Source organism: Dromiciops gliroides, chromosome 2 (genome assembly GCF_019393635.1).
Source record: "Dromiciops gliroides isolate mDroGli1 chromosome 2, mDroGli1.pri, whole genome shotgun sequence".
Taxonomy (NCBI): domain Eukaryota; kingdom Metazoa; phylum Chordata; class Mammalia; order Microbiotheria; family Microbiotheriidae; genus Dromiciops; species Dromiciops gliroides.
Window position 1 is genome coordinate 99,659,197 of NC_057862.1, and position 15,926 is coordinate 99,675,122.

The 15,926-nt window shown below is 40.7% G+C and overlaps 1 protein-coding gene across 37 annotated transcripts in view; it reads right to left on the reverse strand.

Annotated features, from left to right (window-relative positions):
- Positions 1-265: 265 nt before the first annotated feature.
- TCF7L2 (transcription factor 7 like 2) overlaps positions 266-15,926 on the reverse strand; it is a 241,203-nt gene continuing 225,542 nt past the window's right edge. For 6 of the 37 annotated variants that reach the window (XR_006354854.1, XR_006354851.1, XR_006354857.1 and 3 more), the window contains 8 exons: positions 15,764-15,923; positions 15,170-15,277; positions 9,097-9,145; positions 8,458-8,508; positions 7,076-7,148; positions 6,400-6,472; positions 5,550-5,574; positions 1,165-1,303 (listed from right to left, as the gene is read on the reverse strand). Coding sequence is in view for 26 of the 37 variants with exons in the window: in XM_043985178.1 (XP_043841113.1) it covers positions 856-1,303; positions 7,076-7,148; positions 8,458-8,508; positions 9,097-9,145; positions 15,170-15,277; positions 15,764-15,923 (889 nt within the window). In the remaining 11 variants the exon portion in view is untranslated. Of the gene's footprint in view, positions 1,304-5,548; positions 5,578-6,399; positions 6,473-7,075; positions 7,149-8,457; positions 8,509-9,096; positions 9,146-15,169; positions 15,278-15,763; positions 15,924-15,926 lie in introns of those variants that run through there. The other 31 variants (XM_043985160.1, XM_043985162.1, XM_043985169.1 and 28 more) reach the window with 14 other exon arrangements.

The window sequence follows — 15,926 nt, forward strand, 5'->3', positions numbered from 1 at the left end:
ATATACACATTTTATATATATATATATAAACTTAAAAACCTTGTACAAATGAGTTGTTATATATAAGATGCTTACACTAAGAGGGGAAAAAAAAACTTTATACAATGGTTCAAGAAAAAAGGAAACATATTTTAAAAGGGACAACATACAGGTACAACAAGCAGTCTCTAAAGCAATAAATACTACTGATCCAATAGCGTTGTGATACCGGTAATTGGTGAGTAACGTCCCCTCCCTCCCTGCCCTCCCCCCACCCTGCCCCAAAAGAACAACACCATGGAACAAGGTATATTAACACATTTTAACCCTTTGTTTATTTACATTTAAACAATAACAACATCACAAGAAAGTTGTTTTCACACAGAAAAAAAAAAGTCATGCACTGCATTCATTGGCCCTTATGGTTTAAAAAACGAGATGTAAAATGATTGGTTCGCAAGCTCGTATTTAATACAAATAATAAAGAACCAACGCCTTCTGCAAAGGGCTGCTTCAAAATTGCTTCTTTTTGTCTTTTTAAATCAGTCTTTAAAACTAAGCTATCAGAACTACATAACAGTTATGTATATATATATTTTTTTTTAAACGCTACAAAGACTTTAAACAGCTGTTGATAAAAATTTTGGTAGAATCATGAGGTTTCCTCTCTTCATCTACATATTTTTAAAAGGAGAAATTGAAATAAGAATGGGTCAAATATTGACCAATGAACTCGATAAACATCAACTAATGTAGCCATGTGGCACAAGATTAAAAAAAAAAAAAGACCAAAAAAAATCCTCAAAAAAAAAAAAGAAAGAAGAAATGAAAACAAAAAGGAAAACAAACAAAAAACCAGGGCTAGCAAAGCTAAAGCTATTCTAAAGACTTGGTTACAAGGGACAGTGGCTGGGGCTGGGTCCCGGCCAAAGAATTGTGGGAATGTAAGGAAGATGTCGACGGCTGTGCTAGAGACGATGAGGGGGCAGCTGATGGCTGTAAAGTGGAAGGCGGCAGATCCAGGGCCCCATTCTGACAGTGGGCAGCGGAGACAGCCAAAGCGCTGGGCTTGCTGTGGGCACTCTCAGCCAAGAGGAGAGAGGCTGGCGGCGGCGGCGGCATCATTGTGAGGTGGGCCAGGGAGTCAGGTTTCAATGTAAGCGAGAGAGGTTGGGTTTGTTCAGTCTGTGGTTTGGAGTCTCTGGTAGGGGAGCCTAGCATGTTAGGAGAAGAAGGAGGGGAGTCTAATAAGCTTCCATCTGAAGAGGGTGGACTGAGGCAGCTGCCTTCACCTTGTATGTAGCGAACGCACTTTTTTTTTCTCCTAGAAACAGGGGGAGAGAGTTATCTGTAAATAAAGGGCAAAGATGCCAAGGGAGAGAGTTATCTAATGAACAGAGCAGAGCACAAGTCCCCTAACTGATGCCCTGGTGAATTGGCACACCTGGCAGGAGGAAACCATTTTAAAAGATGCTCTGGGTGTGCAGAACTAATGAAATTCTCTAAGCCAACTGGGCCTAACAAGGAAAAATAATAAGAGAGCCCCCTATTCCCAACCCCCCACCCTGCCCCTTCCCCCACCCCTACCCCAAATAAGTTCAACTTTGGGCAGATTCAGGTGAGCCACAGATACTGTGCCAGCTACCTGTCAGGTAAAAAATTTTTTCCAAATTAGGCTCAAATGAGAGGCTAACCCCTTTCTCCTTTTAATCTCCCTTGCCCTCCCCCCTTCCTCCCATTCCCACCCTCAGTAATTTTTTTGGTTCCTTTAAAAAAAAAAAAGAGGAGAGAGAGAGAGAAAGAGAGAGAAAAGAGAAGGAGAGAGAGAGAGAGAGAATGAGAAAGATATCTTCCCTAGGTACCTCATATCAATCTCAAACTTTTAAAAAGCTGGCTGTTTAGCCCATACAGCTAAAGGCTGCTTTAAGTAAGAGATTTAAAGGCTTTGGAACACCATCGCCATGAGGCTATAAGAGCTGAAAATAGCTTTTAGGTTTTTCTGTTAAGAACCGCACCAAATCAAGAAAGGTCAGAGCCAGGTGAGAAGAAAAAAAAAAAAGGAAAAATCAAGGAAATGAAATCAAACCAAACCAAAACCAAAACTAAAAACAAACCACCAAAATAGGTAGAATAGGAATAAAAAGGGGGAGGGAGGGGTAGAATAAGAAAAAACAGAAAATGATCAAAATGATCCAAAGTAACGAGAATAACTGGTTGTATGGCCTGCAGGTTGTGGATTAAATTAAGTCGAGACTTGCCTTTAAATTTTATTTTTACTATTTTTTAAAACTTTTTTTTTCTTTTGGTGGGGGTGGTCAGGGAGGAGAGAAGTGGAAAGGGAGGTTATTCATGGAGGTGTTGTTGATCCTTGAATAGGTCTGACACATAATTAATATGCCAATGCAGGAATCAGTCTCAGGAAGTGGAGGATATAACACAAAATCACAGTAGTAATAACCAAAGAAAGGACTGCGGAGGAGCAACAGCAGGGACTTTTTGTTCACACAGATTTTTGCCAGAAAGAGTTTGACCCATACCAAAAATATAAACTTCCCCTTCTTGACTGGTACCCATTATATAAGGAACAGAATGAGAATTTTCAGAATCTTTCTTGCCTATCATCCAAGGACAATGTGAGAGTAGCCGAACGAAGAAATCAGATATGTGACTAAAGGATCTCACCCATCAACTCGAGTTTGGTAGGAATAAAGTTGGTGGGAAAAATGATCCAGGGATCATTCCCACTAGTACATAGTCTATAAAAATGCTTAAGATATAAATCATTTGTCTGGATTCATAAATTCAAAGTATGCCTAGGATATTGCAGAAGCCTAACTAAGTAAAGCTCCAGGCTCTATACAACTGAACCATGTCTACCTCCAACAATGAAGATACCACAAAGCAGTAGAGTCAACTCCTGCCAGAATAATCTTGGAATACAAAGGAGGCTAAATTCCCCATTCAATATTCCCCACAGAACCCTGGTCATACCCCCCACCCCCCAACCAGTGTGGACTAAGTAGGATGGTGGGAGGGTGAGAGGAACATGCTTAAGTCTAGCCTGCCTCATAGAGATTGAGACCAATCAATATCACTGGCTTCATGGTAGGTCAGTTCTCTCCTCAGTTCTCTCCAGAATATAAGGAACTCAGAGGCCAGGGAGTCCAATCTGTATCATCTTCCCCTTTATCCTAAATTTGATAAGGTTCCTTCCTTCCAGGCCCTAAATTACACTAAGGTTCTGCTCAAGTCCCAGATAGCAATATAAAAAGGTGAACCTATCAGGGAAGTTTAAACCACCTTAGCCTGCAGATCAAAACATGCTGGAAAAACTAAGATATTCATGCATTTTACAAATATGAAGAGGAATCAGAAGAAAAAAAAACTGAAAGAAAGAAAAAACAATGAGAAAACAAGAAAGAATGAGGGAAAAAGGAGGAGTGAGGAGAGGGAGGGACATTGAGAACAAGGGGAAATCACTTCAGGCAGCATACCATGCTATATTAAGGCACAGTTAAAAGATGGAAAAAACAACTTGGTGGGCTCAAAACAGAACCTTGTTTAAAAAAAAAATCCCCTAAGGTCAACTGAAATGAGAAAGCCATTACTTAAAAACAAGGAGTCCTGTTTGCTAATGTCATTTCTTTCTAATTTCTCCCTCTCCCCCATCCCCATTTCCCAAAACAATCCTAACTGTGATGTGAAATTTTGTATCTTACAGGGGTGGGATTCAGGGAAAAATTCCAAATATGGGATGTAGAGGACATAGAATGATGAATGATGTTGATAATAGACAATGACTGAGTGAAAGGCAATCAAAATGTATTCACATTTCTGAAGAGTCAAAGAATGCAAGTTTTACAACTGACTTTCTTTAAAAACAAAACAAACAAACAAAAAAAAAGACACTCTGTCCTATTTGTTCAGTAGACAGACACAGTCAAGACAAAGTTAAAAGTAAGAGATGTATATGAGAGGTAACTTTGCTAATACCCATCCCTAAACTCACAGCAAGCTCCTTCTCCAATAACTACTTCAAAACTCTTCAAAATCCATTTTAAATTTACATCTTTACCCTGAGGGCGAATTAGGGGTTACTCCTGATGACTTCTCTTTGGAATGGCAACTCAGCAATAGAAAATGCATTGGCTAAACCCTGTGCTGCATTGTGAAAGGTTCACCAAATGTAACAGTTAACAGCTTGAGAAGTAGATGACTGTGAGTGACAGTGAGGACACCTATCACCTGAGATGATGGTGATGATCGATCTATTCTCGGATCGTACTATAATTACAGAGTCTCTCTCATGGTAGTCTTCACCCTCATAACTATATCCTCGAAAAATCACAATTCTATGAAACTAGCTATATGATAGCTTAAAAAAAAAAAAAAAGAAAGCAAGAAAGAAACAAGTCAACAAGTACTCAAAATCCATGAGCCATGGTATAGAACTCCAAATAGAAACATGGCCACTAAATCTTAGGATCCTGCAGGCTATACAGTGACTTAGAAAACCGCATATTGATGTTATCTGTATTTATACTGTATTTTCATGTATCTTCTTAAATATTTTTCAATTATACTTTAATCTGGTTCCAGCAGTTGTTTGATACTTGCTTTAGAAAAAGGATCCCACCCCTGCCCCACTGCTGTCCACTCCCCTCACATAAAAGTAAGCTGTAAAAAAAGCCCCAACTCAAAAAGGGACAGGGTGCCTTGGTCAACATGAATGACAAAAAATATAACACCAAATCTAATCTGCAGCAATGATTTCGCAATAAAAAGACCTTCACAAAACCACCCTCCCCAACCCCACCCCACCCCCAAAAGCCAAACCCCTATCAGTGTGGGTTTTTTTTTTTCTTTTTTGATAGCACACACACAGTCAGTGTCAGACTTGACACCTTTTTACAAGGAAATTAAAGCCCTTTTCTGATCACATAAAGCTTAGAATAGTTTCATCTTGACAGAGAGTAAATCACAGAACAAAATTCTTTGCTCACTGACCTCACTCAGAATGCAAAGTTAGGTACCAATCAGCTGCCTAGCAGAGTAGACAAAGTACCTGTTGACACAGTACATACTGTAGGAAAGCTAAGCATCCTTGTGCCATTGCAAGAGAGAAATCACTTGCTACTGCATAGAAAAATGGAACCAGCAGTAACTGTTTAGGGGCTTTTAAAGCCATCAAAAGCAGATGCTGGGTCATTTTTTGAAAATCATCTTTATTGATGCCGACACCTAGTACAAATAGTCCTTAAAATCCCTCTGCCACCTGTATGTCTCAAGGTCCTACAATCATCCAATGTACAGAGAAGGCCCAACTTGGCAGGCATGTATGAGTCACCACATGTCAGCTTTCTCTTACTGCAATTTACAATGCTACCAATCTGCTCCTGCTCGTTCAGAGAAAGAAAACAGGGGTGTTGTGGGCATGCACGTAATGTGATGGACATCTGATCTAGGGTCTAAACAACATGAAGCACATGGTAAAGGTATGGACAAGAGGGAAAGGTGACAAGGAAGGCACTACAAACAGAGAGAGAGTGTTTGGGAGTTGAAATACCTACCATCATAATATTCCAAATTCAAAGACTGCTTGTATCAGAACAAAGAAACAACAAATTTAACCAAATGTGGTCATTAAGGAAAGGAAATGAGACAAGAACTAGTTGGTATCCCTCCACCAAGAAAGAAGTACCTATAATGAAGTACCATGGAATTACAGATTTGATGTAAACCTACAGCAGAACATGGGTGTTTAATTTGGAATTCTCTGTGCTCTGATTCCTTTTGGCACCAAAAATTATTCTGCAGGATTGTCAAATGCTGCAGTGTCTCTTAGCCTATGGCTCACAAGTGTATAACTCCTTAGCAGGTATGCACCATTCAATGCCACAATTTCCCTTCAGCTCCATAAAATGTCAGCTAATAAAAATCCAGATAATATATGAATATATATTAACGAACAATGCATTTAGAAAAAAATACCAAAAACCTGTCCCAGAACCTTTCTGGTATGCCATAGCTGTAGATCCTTGAATCACGAGAACCCTTGGAAATGGTGGCTATATACATCTTGTATATATGCCACCTCAGCATTCTTAGGGGTAGATCAGCTGCAAAATGCCAGCCTTCTAAGAGTGAAAGGACAGATGCCATCAAGGTCTGACTGTCCCCAGTTCTACCACCAGGGAGATGTTATTGAGAAAAAGAGAAAAAGAGAAAGAGAGAAAGGAGGGTGGGAGAAAGGTAATGGCATTAAATTAGCAAGAAATTTGGAAGGACGTGGATTATTAGCCATTGATGCTAGTGGGAATGGGGAAACAAGTGGGGAGTGGGTAAAATACGTTCTTATACTAATACTCTAGAAGGACAGAAGGCTTTGATTTTCCCAGAGGCCTAATGGTAGTAATATACCTGCACGGTTTGCACCATAAAGTCTGTCGGTCAAGCCCGAACAATGCCCGACACTTCTTTGGAGTATTTGCATCTGTTAGCATAAGGTAAACACAAAAAATACAACACAATGGTGGATCGTGCTCATTTGGATGTGAAATGTTAGCTAAAGCTTTTTTTTTTCTTTTCAATCACCTGAGTTTTATTTGGTAGTCTCCCCTCACCAAGGACATGAAAGGAAAGGACTTCCATGAGTCAAAAAAAAAAATTTAAAAAACAAAAAAAAGAGAGAGAAAAAGAGAGAAGGGGAAAAAAGTGACATTATTTGCTTCTATTCAGGTCAGTGTTAACATCCAAGTCACTGAGGCTGGCTCTATGCTGTAGTAGGGAAGTGTGTTGGAAACATTCCAATGGCATGAAACACATTCCTTGGGAAAGGGAGAGACTGGTCTTTGCTGTCCCTGACACGAGAAAAGTACAGATGATGCTGTTTGACAGTGGCATTTATTTTGGCTAGCAGCAGCAAGGAGAACAAGCAGAATCCCTCACAGAGACGATCGGATGGCAGTGACCCCACTCCCTTGTGTCTCCTAAGATCACAACACAGAGCTACAAAGCAACAGGGCAGAAAAGGGGGAAAGTACCAAATAAACCAGCTGAAAACCAGCCACAGCGAATCTGGGGAAACTATACACACCTGCAGGGACCGCACCAGTTATTCTGTTGATCAAGGCCAAAGCGCGCTCGGCATTTCTTAGGAGCGCTCAGGTCTGAATGAGTTCAAGAAAGAAGCGAGCAGAGGAGGGAGGGAGGGAGAGAGAAAGAAAGAGAGAGAGAAGGGGGAGGGGGCGAGAGAGAGAGAGAGAGAGAGAGAGAGAGAGAGAGAGAGAGAGAGAGAGAGAGAGAGAGAGAGAGAGAGAGAGAGAGAGAGAGAGAGAGAGAAATAGGGGGAGGGGAAAAAGAGAAAGATAAAAATAAGAAAAAAATAAAAATAAAAAAGGGAATAAATCAATGACCTGGTTACTAATTGCAAAATATTCACTTTTGTTTTTTAAATTTTTTTAATTAAAAAAGTGAAAATTACATTCTTATTCAACTTGTAATTAGCTGTTGCAAATAAAGCTGCAGTATCCCTTCTTCAAGGACTGTCGCATATAAGGTCAAACAGATAAGGGGACCTCAGTCACTGGGTAATTTTTATTTTCATGATATTTCCTTTTTTGATTTTATTTTCCAATTTTTTTTAAAATTAAAAACCAAACAAAAACAAAAAAACAAAAGAAGAATAAGAAAAGAAAGCGAGGGGGAGGAATTAAGGTCCTTAACATGCTTTTTTTTCTCAAGAGTTTTAACAGTTAAAAAAAAGTCAAACAAAATAAAACCAATGAAAAAAGAAAGAAATAAAGAAAGAAAAATAGATCATATTGGGATATTGCAGCTTTTGGAACATTCAACTTTTGTTTTCCTGTTGTTCAGTTTTATTAATATCAAGATAGAAATGGAAAAGAATAAACAGACTGTGTGGAATGGACTGTTAGTATTAGGCAGAAACTAAGAGCGGCATGAAGCAGGCATTGAGTCAGTGAAAGCTAGTGGACTGCAATTTGTAGGCTAAGCAGCAAAGCAAAAGAAGAAAAAGAAAAAAGAAAATAAAAGAAAAAAACGAACAAAAAAAATCATACTGCGGATGCATGCTTGCATGAGAAAACTTAGTGGGAGCAATGCAAAAAATGCCATTAGATTAAGGAGGTTTATTACGGAATTCCTTCCATTCTTTACCAGTCTCTTTAAAGAAATACTGCATATTCAATTTGCACAGTTAGTTCAACTCTAAAGCACTTTCAATGTTTAAACAACTGTTATGAAAAAATAAAACCAGAGTTAAATTAAATTAAAAACAAAAACAAAAACAAAAACAACGGAAAAAAAATTGCTACCAAAACACATCAAAACATGTGGATGGTCATTTCTTAAGAATGTTCAATGTCATACATGTTTAATGTTAATAAAACTATAATGGCAAGAAAAAGTAAAAAACATTTTATCAACTACTTTAATGACTCAAAATGACATTAGCACCTGTAATCGGAGGAAGTGAAAGGCAAGGATTTAGGAAACATTCGCTGTGTTCTGAAAAAAAAGAACAAATTATACAAAGTCTTCAAAAAATGTTTGTTTGTAAAGGGCTGGCTTCTCCAAGTGGGCTCTGAGATTGCCTATGCAGTATTTCTAATTTCCTCTAGAGAATGACAAACCTCCTTAATTTAAAATGGGTGCAATTTACCACTGTAAAGGCATGCATCAGAACATTCAGGTACAGCCCAAAGGAATGTCCAACACTCACACGGGCCCACCCAAATCTTGCCCCCTCCCAGCCTCCCCCCTCCCCCTCACGCAGACAGGCACAAAATTAGCAAACTTTATAAACCACGCATAGGCATGACTACAGCTCTGAGTTAATGGCTTTGCAGTTATTTAAAAACACATTCCACTAGAATCACAATATGCTTTTCATGCAAAAAAATGAATGTTACTAGCTTTAAAAGGGCAGTCGTAAAGCAATTAATTAAAATGCATAAACAAAAAGGCTAGCTATGGATGGTTACTCAACAATGCCCTGGCCTTGGATTTCTCCTGTCTCCCCCAGATACAAGCCTGACATAAAAGTGAGGTCCTTGCAGTACCCCCCTTTCCTTAGGATTAATTAATTTAACTTACCGTTAGTTTCTCCTGGCTGCTTGTCCCTTTTCCTCTTCTTCTTCTTCCCCTGTATACAACATATGAAACAGAGGAGGATTATATCAGGAGATAGAGAGGGGAGGTCCCTGTATCCTGTGTTCATGTGGAGAGACAGGGATATGTAAAGCATGTATTTATAGGTGTTACCCCTTGTGATCAGATTCTAGGTGGTGGCCGGTGGAAGGGGGCGGAATAGGAGGGAAGAAAAGATGCACAGAGGGCTTTGATACCCCTTCAATCCAGCTGCTTATTAACATTTAATAACAGCATCCAATGTGTTCAGCCAAAAGGATGCACATCACACTTATACTCAGTGGGAAGGAAAAGGAACCAAAGAGAAAGGATATATGGGAAACAAGTCAGTAATCAACTTCAGGGAGAGAAGAGACATCTTCCCACTCACCTATGACCAGTCCCAACCATGGGACAGTTCATACTTTTTTGTTTTTGTTTTTTGTTTTTTTGATAAGGCAATTGGGGTTAATTGACTTGCCCAGGGTCACACAGCTAGTAAGTGTTAAGTGTCTGAAGCTGGATTTGAACTCAGGTCTTCCTGACTCCAGGGCTGGGGTGTGCTCTATTCACTGTGCCACCTAGCTGCCCCAAACAGTCCATACTTAAAGAACTATCTTGGGAAAGAGGAATGAGGCTTATTCTACTGGGACCCAGAGGACAGATCTAGGATTAACAGTTAGAATTTAAAGGAAGGTGAATCTTGACCCCATACAAGGAAGAGTTTCCTAACAATTAGAGTTATCCAAAAATAGAAAAGACTTCCTTGTGAGGTTGTGAGCTCCTTTTTACTTGAGGTATTAAAGACAGGGTTGTAGAAAGCTTGCTATTTTGGAGCTGATCAATGAGGTAGGTGGGATGGAGAGGTGTTTTGAGGAAGCATTTTGTTCAAAATCAAATAAAAGAATCAGTTGATGAACCAAGTCAAGAAAATGTAGGGTTAAAGAACACAAAACCCACCACACTGAGAACATATGAGGCTTCTTATCCATGAACTGGTATCTACTGATAAGACAATGTCACATTCTAGTTGCTTGATGAGTTTCCTATTTCTGCAAAACTCACTTTTTCAAAAGAGCCAATGTGTTCTATAGCCAATGCAAAAGACCAAAAGATCTTGTTGAGCTTGGTTTATGTCCTTTTGTATAACTAAATGAAGGGAACTTACCACTATTTCTAGATCCCAGTTAAAACACAAAAACAGAGGGGCAGCTAGGTGGTGCAGTGGATAGAGCACCAGCCCTGCATTCAGAAGGACCTGAGTTCAAACCTGACCTCAGACACTTGACACTTACTAGCTGTGTGAACCTAGGCAAGTCACTTAACGCCAATTGCCTCACCAAAAAAACAAACAAAAACCAAAAAAACACAAAAGCAGAAATCATCTGAAATCCACCACATAGCATCTCTAGTTGCTATTATATCACCCAAGCAGATAACACCCAGATGATGTGGTCACCTGCAGTGAGTAGCATGTGTTTGTTTTTCTAGTAGCCATAATGAGTTGAGCAACTTAGAGGTACATCATGACTGTCTTCAAATACTTAAGTGGATTTTTTTTTTTTCATTTTGTCCCCATGGAGGAGACTCAGCTTTTGTTTGGCCAAAATAGAACCAATAAATTAACGTCAACACAGGGAGGATTTGGGTTCAATATAAAGACAGATTTGCTAACTGTGAGAGCTGTCCAAAATGTCTTTGGAGGTAGTCAGTTTCTCATCATAAGAGAAGTTGGGTAAGAGGCAGATGATCCCATAGTGGTATTATAGATGGGATTCCATTGTAAGGAAGGAAATAAGATAACATGCCTCCTGAGGTTCTTTTGATAGCGCCTATGATTCTATGAGTCATCCTCATTTTTCATCCAACCTTCCTGCTTCTCTACAGATGAGAAGGCTGGGGCTATGGCACAAAGTCATCCCCTCCCTTACCCCACCCCACCCAGTGTATGTGATGTTCACTGCTACTTCCTGAGGTCTGAACACCCATAACCTTGGCCTCATTAGCCCATTCCTCCAAACAAGTGAGGTGTAAGGCATAAATGCATAAACAGCAGCAAAACAAAGGGTATGGATGGCAGAGGGTAGGATAGCTTACTTTTCCTGTTTTCAGGGCATTCAAATGTCCTCCCTTCCTGAAGCATCTCCATGACTGCTGATAGCAGCCATGGGACAAAAACCTGCAGAGAGCTCAGAAAAGGCCAAGGAAAGCCAGAGTGTGACAAGATATCCTCCAAGAAGAATCATACCTCCTTAGTATGGAAATCACATAAAGTTATGACTAGGGGTCATGGTGCAAGTCTTTTTTTTTTTTTGGGGGGGGGGGGGCTAGGTTTAGTTCTCTGAGATAAAGCTTCTAGTAAATTTTATTTGGGATTTGAACTTGAACGGAATTGCCTTCCAAAAGGAGAAAGTATTCTCTCTTGTGATAAAATACAAACTCCCATAAGCCTCTTGGCACCAAAATGTTCACACTCCTGATTTGTTTCCTCTTCAGGGTTCAAATTATATAAGAAGGGGGAGTGTGGGGGGGGGGAAGGGAGGAGGGTAAGAGAGAAGCAATGACAAAACAAGAACTTCATTCTGCTGGGAGGAAACCATACATATACAGATAAGCACAAAATAAATACCAAGTATTTAGGCCGGGACTGGGGGTGGGGCAGTATTGACAACAATGGTGGAGAGGGAGGAGGGAACCAGAAAGACCTTATGCAGGAGGTAACACCTGAGGTGGGCCTTGAAGGAAGCTAGGCATTCCAAGGACTGGGGTGGGTGGGAGTAGGCACTCTAGGATTGGGGATAGCCTGTGCAAAGGCATAGTAAGGTGGGGAACAGAATGCGATGAGGAGAGAACACAAGCCATACAGTTTCTACCTGTGTGTGTGTGTGATGGGGGCAGGGGCGATAAATATATGACGATGGCCTCATTAACATCACATTTCCAAAGGCATTTTATACCAGTTAGCATTTACAGATCCACTGCCTCATATCAACAGTAGCCATGAGGGCTAACGTGGGATAATCTTTTAAAGAACCTGTATGTCTTTACAAATGGGTCCCATGTCTTGGTAAAGTGATCTCAGGAAGCCTTCTTGTTAACGCTGGGAAAAAGGGTGAAGAGTTCAAGTCCAGAATGAGCTACTTTATAGCTATTATACCCAAAGCTGAAATCCAGACCTTTTCATAAGGCAAAAAGCTATATGTTACAGAGTCGGGGGTTGGGGGGGGGGTAAGGTAGGACCTGCTGGTAGCAGTCCAGGGGGAGTAGGGGTGGCTTAGAAAACATGACAAGAGTTCCTTTTTTGGCAAGGTGATTTATTTCCCCTCCTTAGACTTATCTAGTCTTTTAATAGCTCTGGTAGGAAACGATAGTTATATAGCAAAACTGAACTCAAGTCATTCCAACTCTTTACTAAATCAACCACATCAAGAAAACAAGTTACTGATTTCTTGTAGGCATAAATCAAGGGGCATGAATGGAAAAATCACATGCAAATGATTCCCAGAGTCCTGGAATGTTAGAACTAGAAGGCACCTTGGAGAGCCTCTGGTTCAAACCTCCTAACTTACACATGGGGACACTGAGGACCATAGAGGGAAAGTGACTTTCCCAAGGTCTCACGGCCTCAAAGGGCTGACTCTCTGATTCCCTATCGCCTCTCTGCCATCCGAAGGGCGGGCAGGCTATGTACAACCTGGGCTTGGATTCTTCCCATGGCTCCATTCTAGATTGCTCAAAGTACAGGTGTCCGTAGGAGGCAGGAGACATGAAGTCAACTCCAAGAGCTCTTGACAAGAGGTGGGGTGGGAGTGCGGGGGAGGGGGTGGAGGGCAGCAGCCCTGCAAGTGATATGGCTGTGTGATCCAAGGCTCTCCAGCTCTCCTGCTGCTGGAAGGCTCTACCTCAGGGTCAGGTGGGGAGAGCACATCAAGCTTGTGAGGAAGCATTAGCCTTCTCATCCTCTTCCTTTCAGCTCTAGAAGAAAGGGTTTGACAGTGCACACATGCTGGGGACAAATGTAAAGGTCCCCAACATTTAAGACACTGCACATGCCCATCTGTCAGTGACACACATTTCTTGAAACTTCTTTTAAAGCTCTCGTTCGTTCAGGTCCTCGCACTAATTCCTGTTTCAACTCTCAGGAGGAATTCAGGACTGGAGACTCGGCTAACAGCTACTCAACCCCACGGTCTCAAAAACTCATGACAGTACACCAAGTGGGCAGGGTACAAGGGGGAGATGGGTCGACCAGACCCAAGGTGCCGTGTGCTTACAGAGGAGAGGGCATGGCAGGGACAAGGGGGAGGAGATTGCAAAGGCATTTCTAAGCTGCCAAAGGAAGGTATTACTGTCTTCCCCAGTGGGATGTCATTTCAATTCCGCAATCTCAACTGAACCTGATCCAAGATCACATAACTTTTCAACAGAGAAGACGGGCTTAGGGAGCATCTAGTCCACAGCCCATACACACAGATTGTACAGAGGAGAAACTGAGGCCCCACGATAGTCAAGTGTCTTTCTCAAAGTCTTAGTGACAAAATCAGGATGAGAAGCAGAATCAATGGCTCTTTTCTATAAGACTTGTTCCAAAAGGTTTCTCTACTTCATAATTTTGTTGGAAGACTTTTCTTTGCTTTCATTTCCATAATAAGGAATAGCTACATAAATACAGCCTTGAACCATTTCAAATATACCCGCAATTTAGAATTATTTCTAAACATAATGACAGTATCCATGTATAAATTAATGTTCAATTTTTCATGCCCTTCAGAAAAAAACTAACACATTTATTATTCTTAATATTGATACTGATTCTTCTCTATTACCAAGTCTAGTTGTTTCTCAGACCCTGGAATGCAATGTTCAGTTTTCATATAATCACATCTATGTAAGACACAGAGGAGGGAGAATATTGACACTGGCAGAGACTTTGGAATCTAACACTATTATTTGAAAGAGGAGTAAACTGAGGTCCGGTGAGATGGAAATAACCTACCAGAGGTCAAACCGATGAGTGACAGAGCCTGGATTAGATCATTAAGAGATGCATATCAGAACTGGGGCAGGTGGCAAGCCTATTAACCATGACAAAAATAGGAGAGGAGGGGAAAAGCAGCATTGGTCTCAAAAGCAAATGAAAAGAATTCTTAAATAACAGTAGATGGTAAGTCACTCAAAGAAGGCCAAATGTTAACAAAAAATTGTGCCAAAAAGAAGGAAAGAAAAGACTTTAAATTCAAAGAAGTCACAGTCATGAGTATAGGGATTAAAGAATTTAAGTTAACATAAGAGTAAAATGCAGTCCTGGTGAGTCTTACCTAAGGGAAATGAATGAAAACTTTCATAAGGGATGCCAAGATGGAAAGTAACCTGAATGACAGTTTAGCAGATTAGGGACCTTCCTCAAAGAATTAAGACAGTTGATGAAAAAACCCTAGCAGATAAATCTATCCTGCATATGGGCCATATCATTGACAACACCGCACCATCCACACACCCCGGAGCATGGAATCGTATAGTTTACCTCAGGGGAGTGAAACTTAAGTAGAACCTCATCTTCATCATATCTTGGAAGCCAGAAATAAGCATCCTTCCAGTTTCTACCATGTCAATCCAGAAGTCGCTCTTCAATTTTCCCTTGAGAAGCATGGGCAAAGGAGCTGGGAGTACTTAAGTTTCTTTCCTCCACTCTCATGAAATTGATCACTCAACACAAGACTGATAAGGGTCGCCATATAGACTATTTCACAAAGGTCCCATTAGGTCGCCTAAGAGACCAACCAAATAGATGGATATGAAGATGTTTTCTCCCATGTGAGTTGAGTTATCTTTCTCTCCCTATATGAAATACAGGGTCAAGCTAAATCCTTGTTCACATTTGGAGATAAGGACAAAAACATTCCCACTGATGACCCGACTGAAACCAGAAGGGTGCTCTGGAGTTCGCTTAGGTAAGCAAATTCAATTTAAGCTTTCCGGCATAGGTGCTTCTCTACAAACTCTACTACTAAAAAAAATAGCCACCTACATAGCCACCTACATAGTTATCCCGTGCAGACCAGCCTGGGTAAAGCTGCATGTGAAGCTGTCGTTCCTTTCTTGCGAGCTCGTAGTATTTAGCTTGTTCTTCTCTGGATAAGGCGTGCCACTGTAGCAGGGTTGGGGGGCCAGGGGTCAGGGGGGTGGGAAGAGACAAAAAGGAAATCCAATTGTCACAACATGTACAATATCCATTACACAGGAGAAATCTTCATCTTTCCCGACAGCCACAAATAACATTGCCTTATGTATTTACATTTCACCGAGACCCTGGGCTTGGCCAAGACAGCTCGGATGAGATTCAATCTGTCACTTAGACTGATCTGTCCTTTACTGTTTTGGGGAGGAGGAAGGGAAGACAGGTGACTGTAATAGTTGGTCTGAATAGTAATAAAATGCTGAAGTACAGCTTCCTCTTCCAACATATACTTACGACCTTCACAGGACATTAAGAGATTCAAACTGGGACTTGTGAGGAAAAGCAGTTTGTCTGAATTCACTGAAATTCTGGCTCTTCCCTCCACCCTCCACACACCAACTTTTCTAGGTCTCTATTGCCTTATTCCCTCTCCTCAGGATGTCATTCATCACCTACCCTTCGACCAAGGATCTGGTTGATGGCTGCGCTTTCTTTCAATGTACATTCTGCTACAACTTTTGCTCTCATTTCCTTCATATACAACATAAATGCATTAAGAGGTTTCTTTATGTGAGGCTTTTTCTTTTCTTCTTCTTTTTTGGAGTCCTGATGTTTCCTG